This window comes from Nannospalax galili, unplaced genomic scaffold (assembly GCF_000622305.1).
Source record: "Nannospalax galili isolate Female #2095 unplaced genomic scaffold, S.galili_v1.0 scaffold182, whole genome shotgun sequence".
NCBI lineage: Eukaryota > Metazoa > Chordata > Mammalia > Rodentia > Spalacidae > Nannospalax > Nannospalax galili.
The window spans coordinates 3,252,262-3,259,625 of record NW_008348662.1 but is presented as its reverse complement, the minus strand read 5'-3'; the positions used below and the strand labels follow the sequence as shown (position 1 = coordinate 3,259,625).

General features: G+C 42.5%; 1 protein-coding gene across 1 annotated transcript in view; it reads left to right on the top strand.

Annotated features, from left to right (window-relative positions):
- The window catches only part of Rfx8 (RFX family member 8, lacking RFX DNA binding domain), an 84,299-nt gene extending 78,057 nt beyond the window's left edge, over positions 1–6,242 (top strand). The window contains exon 15 of the mRNA XM_008845915.1: positions 6,048–6,242. Coding sequence (XP_008844137.1) covers positions 6,048–6,242 — 195 coding nt within the window. The remainder of the gene's footprint in view (positions 1–6,047) is intronic.
- The last annotated feature ends 1,122 nt before the right edge of the window (positions 6,243–7,364 follow it).

The window sequence follows — 7,364 nt, the reverse complement described above, 5'->3', positions numbered from 1 at the left end:
TGTTGACCCTCCTCTTTATAGACTGGACCCTGGTTCAAGTCCATCTGGTGGGGTCTCTTGGCTTCCTTGATCAAGAGGTCAGATGACCCACCACCAGTACAGGACATTTTGCGAGATGCTCATAGTCCCTGGGAACTAATCGACCTAGGAGGGCAAGGAGCAAAAAGTGTCCTTTGTATCCCTCTGACCCAATTAGTATAGATCTCAAGGTATGTCTGTTAAACATCCAAGAAGGTTAGTAAAATATTTTTTTAAATGAAAAAATATCTTGAGGAGCAACATGGGCTCACTGAAACAGGGAAAAGAACTGGGGGACCAGGGACTTTGTTCCTTATGTTTTTTTCAAGGGACCATGGGATTGGCCTTCTTATGGGTGGCACAAGGTTTGGACAGCACTCCTTCCTTTTGGGCCAATGAAGGAGTAAATATTTAACGTCAGTGTTATTTCATTTAACCTGTGTGGCTTAGAACTCAGGGGTGTCTAAGACAGGAAGGAACAATAACTATATTTATTGCCATTAGATTACCTTTTAGCTTTGGTAGTTCTGGGCCAGGAAGGAACTACTAGTTACATTTATGCTTTAGCTCTGTAACAAGTGCGAAGTCTCTGCCATTAGCTTGTCTTTAACCTTGCTACTGGCTATTAAGTGCAAGCAGTCTGTGGATATTTATCATTTGCTGAGAGGCCAGTGCCGGTTTGTTTTAATTCAGCCATGGAAGGCCAGTGCTAGAAAATGAGTTACAAGTGGCTTGGAGATTTCCCATTACGGCACTTGAAATTTGCCTCTTTTAAGTGTGTGTGTGTGTGTGTGTGTGTGTGTGTGTGTGTAGACCAGAGATCAACCTCAGGTATCATTCCTCAGCGCAATCTACCTTTTTGTCTATACGGATCTCTAATTGTGGCTGACATATTGATATTTATATGTCTCAGTTGAGGCCTGGGAAGGTGAGGTGTTTCAGGAGGACCTTTAATTCCCTTGCATTCTGCCTAGCACCCCATCACTGCTAACCACTAAAGTGAGGGCTACACACTGAAAACACCACCTTCAACAAAGGAAACATTAAGTAAAGTGATGTTAAAAAGACTGAATTTTATACCTTAAAAAAAATCTTTATATCCCAGCCCTCAGGAGACAGAGGCAGGTGAAGCTCTGTGAGATTGAGGCCAGTCTGGTCCACATAGTGACATCCAGGCCAAGTGGGACTGGGAAGGTCCTGTTAGGGAAAAATAAAAATTTAAAAAAAAAGATAAGAGCTGCTACTTGTCCAGCGCCCACTCTAAGACCTTCCCTTACTTTAGTTCAAAAGCACACAACCCTACATAATACCTGTGCTCTAACTGTTATTGAATAATGGATGAAGAAACCGGAGTTCTGAGAAACTAAGTGATTTACACCAAGTCACACACCCACTCAGTACAAGAAAGGAGTGGAACAGAGATGAGCCCAGGTCTGCCAGATCTCACGTCCACATCACATCATGTCACATCACTAGATTAGAGGAGAGCAGTCCATGCCCGGAGAAGAGTAGAACACAGGCTGGAGGGGTCAGAAAGGGGCTCTAAACCATAGCAAGAGGAGCTTGGTTTTTTGAGACAGAATCTATCACTGACCTGGAAGTTGCAAAGTAGGATAGTTAGGTGGTTAGCAGGTCCTAGGAATCTACCTGTTACTACCTCCCTACCTGAATTTTTTAGGGGGGGGGTTGGGATTTGGGTTCTGGAGATCAAACTCATGTACTTGTGCTTACAAGACAAGCACTTTACCAGCTGAGTTCTCTTTCCAGCCTCTAACTTCTCAAAACTCTATACACATTTAGTGTTCCGTCACTGTATCTAGCCTTCCTTTTGTGTGCACAAGTTCCCCTCTGGAGTTGGGCTTAGGAGACTGTTAGAAGCAAGTTCATTGTCCCTGAGCCAGTTAATGAGTCACACTCTATAGTCCTCAAGATAATCAGAACCTTCCAGGGAACTTTCATTCCCAAACAAGTTCTCATTCTAAGCTCTCCAGAGTACAAAGATGCTGTACAAACTGTTGTTGAACACTTCAAAAAGGCAGCTTGCAACACAAAGCAGTACGAACATGAGCCAAGGAAACATGTCCCAGGTGTCTCAGGTTCTTTTCTGTCTGTCTCTGCTTGCTCTTTGCTTCTTTCTTCTTGGAACAGTAAACTTGTCTATCCAGTTCTACTCAATAACCTCTGCGCAGTAGAATTAGATGCCCAAGTGTGGCTGCTCACTCTTTGAAAGGCCAATATTCACATTGACACTGGTAGGAAGGAGTCAGGTTTATTCAAAGGCCAGTGTCTTGAGAAGATAGAGGAGCCCTCAACCTCAAGGCTCCATCTTGAGGGGCTCCGGAGTGTAAGGTCTTCTGCGGAGAGGGAAAGGAGGAGCAGGGAGAGAAACACAACCCTAAGCAGGCCTTCACCACCCATGGTGAATGTCTCCTTTTTCCTTCTTGTCCAGAATATTGCAATAGATCTCAACCACCCCAGTCTGGCTCTGCATTTTTTAGAAACAGACATCCTACTTTTCTTCAAGTTAAGCTCACATCAGTTTTGGTGCTTTGTGTTAGCCGCAGAACTAAAGACCGGAATGCCGTTATACACACTAGTGTTCACCAGACGTTCTGGGGTCTATAAATCTAAGAACATACTTAGCAGTTAATATCTTAATTTAAGTGAGGCTTTTCTTTAGAATTTAGAACACCTGGCAAAAGATAAGCAGGTATTAAAGGGTTAGGGAGAGGCAGCAACCCTTTCAAAGGGCAAAGGAACTAATTCTGCCAAGGGCAACTCTAGTGGAACGGCCCTGTTAACAGAGTATGTCTCTAAAGGAGATCTCAGCTCTTCTGTGAGTATGGTCAATGAATCATGTAGTAATAAAACATTGGCTCCTAAGTCAGAGACCTGATTGCAAGTGGGAGCTGGACCTCCTTAGAGAGAGAAGCACTGGGAACAGTTAAGGCATTCAGGGAGCCAGTGTTTCTGGTGTGCTAGCAGATGGGAGCCCCAGTTCCATCTGAAGGAGGGACTCATGAAAAGGCTATGCCAGAGGAGGCCTCTCCTTGGTCCCCGATCCTCTAGAGAATACACTGAGGCTTAGTGGTGCCCCTCAAGGACTGGCCAGCAGCAAGCTCATCTGCGTTTATTTTGGAAAACTGTAGAGCCGATAGGACCAGGATTAGTGCTGGGCTGCAGTGTTCAGCTTCCAATTCTTTCTCCTCACTGGCCGAGCAGAGAAGATAGGACTACAAATGACAATATTTAAAGAAAAAAATATCATTCAGTGATATTTGTTAAAACATGATAAGCAACACTTCATTCAGGACCACTGTGATAAGTACAGAGAATACTGTAACAATGTCTTTTCAACTCTGAGAACAGCATGGGCAAGAGACAGTGTGTAGACAAGGAGAAGGCAGGGGCCAGTGAGTGGAAAGTCACTAGAAGAGGGTCAGAAGTCAGGAGGATTCTGGGTAAATCAGATTGGCAGTGCTGTCACTGAGGATAAGCCATGCCGACCAGATTTCTCCTGGGCTATGTTGGTGGCTGAGGAACTTGATCAGATATCGAGGGTGATCAAGGGTGGGAGGATCTCACTATACTGACTTATCCAGGTTCCTTAGAAGTACACAGATTGTCTTAGAGAAGGTTCAGGTAAAGTTTGGCCAGGAAGGATCTTTGTCAAAGTTTTGGTGGTCTCTCTTAGTCAGTAAGGTAAACACCACTAAGCTCGTACCTCCTCAGCCACAGCTAGAATGGAAAAAAGAGCAAGGCTGGGGCGGAAATGGAGAGCAGTGATAGAGAGCAGGGATGGAGAATGCGGATGGAGAATGCGGATGGAGAATGCGGATGAAGAAGGGGGATGGAAACTGGGGATGGAGAATGGGGATGGAGAATGCGGATGGAGAATGAGAATGGAGAATGCGGATGGAGAAGGGGGATGGAAACTGTGGATGGAGAATGGGGATGGAGAACAGAGCTAGAGAATGGGGATGAAGAATGGGGATCTCCCATTCTCTGATCTCCAGCAGGGATGGAGAGCAGGGATGGAGAATGGGGATGGAGAGCAAGGGTAGAGAGCAAGGATGGAGCATCACTTAGCTGGGTGGGAAAGGTGCTGTCATTATCTATGTTTCACATATTTCACAACTGAAGCTCATGAATGGTGGAGTGAGTTTTCCCAAGGTCGCCTCAGCAATTATTGTAGAGCAGGACTCACTCCCTTAAGGATCTCTTTCCAAGACTGTCTTTCCCAGCATTTTCTCTTCAGAGAGTAGTCTACCAAGGTTCAAAATCAGTGACTAGGGAGTAAAGAAGAATATCTTCAAGTCTGATAAATGAGCAATTCTTGCACACAAATTCCAAGGTCCATCTCTTCCACCTATACCCAAAAACCCTGGGCAAGTTGTTTAATTCATGTGGATAATATCTAGTTCCATAGGGCTCTTAAATAAGTAAATCATTTAAAAATGCTTAGAAAATTCCTTAGAACATGGTCCCCAATCACCATTAGTCACTGTTGTTTCTCTAATATAGCGTCCCAATCCAAGTGTCTCCTTAACACTGCACCTAATCCCATAGCTCCTCTGACCTATGTTTAATTGGTGGAAACAATAGAGAAGATATTAAATACTTAATTGAGCTTCATAATAAAGCAGTATGAGCAGATGAATGACAGATAATGCAAGGTAATGTGCATTAGAGACTAATTAAACCTGCTTCTGTTCCTTCCTGCCTGCTGAATTAGCTGTAATGACTTAAACACCACCAAAGTCACGCTCCTCTCATTTCCACTGCATTCATTATTCAGCATGTGCACTCATCGTCAACAAAGAGAAGCACATCCTCTGTGCCCCATCTGCATGCATCTGCTGTGAGTTAATGCCCCCGTGCCCTGCACATCTGTGACAGCCTCATTCTCAGAACAATTTAGTGCTGCCCTGCACCTCAGATAACAACTGAAGTCAGCATTCCAGACTGACACATCCATCTGTCAGTCTTGTGCATTGTAGCAAGGTTCAAAAGAATGAGATGTCACGGAATGCTTAAGAATGAAGTAAAAAATATTAATGACATTAAGTAAGGACAGTCTCTTAAAAAGACAGACTATGGTTCTTCACTTTCATATGCTCAGGGTTAAAGCAGAGTACACACACACACACACACACACACACACACACACATACACAGGGTCTCACTATGTAGCCGTGGATGGCCTTGATCTCACAGAGATCTTGTCTCTGCCTCTAAAGCATGCCCAAACCTCCAAAGACAGTTTTTTGAGGCGAAGGACTGAAACATCTTTTCATTATGTGGTGATGGTTATCGTTGAATTTAGAGAAACATACTTTCATAAACCTTGCGACTAATGTTATCTTATCTTTGTAAAAAATATAGTAGCTTATGGGGGGTTGCTGATGAAAGTAAGCCAAGAAGATGCAGTTACTTTATTCTAAAGTAATTATGTCGAAAGCTTTGAAAATCTTCCAAGTTACCCAGAGCTAAGGAAAGCGTAGCACTCTCCCTGTTCTCCTAGCCTGGACAGGATAGTGAGAGCTGGCACCTGAGCTAAATCAGAACCTAGGAACCTCTCAAATCTGTTACTGCCCAGCTAGGTGTCAATTCAACCCATGTAGGATGACTGAGTATGCTCAGGGTCTCCCCATCCCAATCTCATTACATACTTTCAGAATGATGGAGAGAGTCAGTGGGAAGTTGTCAGCTCCTGGGGTTTTTCAATAACTGTGGACCTTCACTCCAATTCTTTTTCCTAAAGGTAGCCTGCCTGCTTCCCAAGCCCAGTCTCTCTTGAATCATCCTCAGACTGGGAGTCTTCCCATGAAGGGTGTGTGGATCATCCAGACTGTGAGGATTTACCTAAGAAATTAAGATCTCCTTAGTATAGGGCAAACTAAGTACACAAATGTCCTCTTTAGGTCCCTAAGTGGGGGCATAGATGTGCTAGAAGAAATCGTATGGTCGGTTCTGCAACAGGATAACGTTGTCTTTTACCTTTTCCTTTTGAACACACCCCCCTTCAGCTCATCCAGGTATTACTTGAAGACAAGGCCACCGAGAGCGCTGTTAAACTCAGCCTTCCTGTGGGTCAAGAAGCTCTCGTAACCCTAAACAATGGACAGAGATTTGTGATTCACATATCAGATGTACCCCAAAGCTCTGAGACTACGTATTGTAGAAAAAGCAATACTAAGATGCAAGGTGGTTTGTTTGAATAGAGCTTGAGGAAACAGACTTGCATTCTTAAAACACATATAAAATCTTAAAGCTTTTGTATTGATCTGAAAGACTGTATGTGTATAACAGATGAAACATTTTATGTTTATATGCATTTCAATGAACTGGTTTTTATCAAACTATAAACTAATTTGGAGAAAAATCTTTTTGCTTCTTGCTTTTCTTTTACTCTCTCTGGATAATTCTAGAACAGAAGGCAACTTTAAGAAATTTTGTCAGGTGTGAGAAATGGCTAAATTTCCAAAGAAAGATAAAATTTGAGGAATACAGACAGGTGGTATTTTCTTCCCCTTTGTTGTGAACTAATCAAAACAGAATTTCTAGAAAGATCCCTCAGGCAGTGAGGAGCAAAAAAAGACTCAGGTAAATATTTCTGTTATAGTCAGTCCTTAGAATGCCAAACACCTTTGGTTCATGAGCCCAGTTTTCTTAAAATGAGGCAGAATTTCAAATGCAAAAATGTCTGCAACACATTCTGACGTCCTGCTTTGAGTCACTTTTAATTTCCTTTTATGAAGCAAAATTCTGAAATTGTTGAAACTAAAACTAGATCATTGTTCCAGGTATATTTTTATGTAGCTAGTTATGATATTTAAAAGGAATTTTAAAATTCAGTATTAACATGACTTCTGGTATAAATGAAATGAATAGCAAATATTTTCTTGATTTCATATTACATATGAACTAAATTACATTTATTTCTGCATGCGAAATAAATTAGATTTACCTGCAAAATGAATTTAATTTCCCTAAATGTGTAGAAAAGTTAAAGAAACAGAAACTGCATGATGCTAGATTCATTAAGAATTATTCATCTTAAAGCCAGGCATGATGACACATGCCTTCAGTCTCATCACTTGGGAGGCAGAGGCAGGCAGATCTCTGTGAGATCGAGGCCAGCCTGATCTGTATAGTGAGTTCCAGACCAACTGTGGCAAGACCCTGTCTCAAAAACAAAAAAGAATTATTCATCTTAATTGTTTAAACAGTAATCATGTTTTGGGCCCCTTTGCAACTGCATTCACATCACCTCACTTCAAGCCAGGCAGGGTAGTCCATGCTTCTGATACTAGCACTCAGGAGGCAGAGGCTCTCTGTGATGT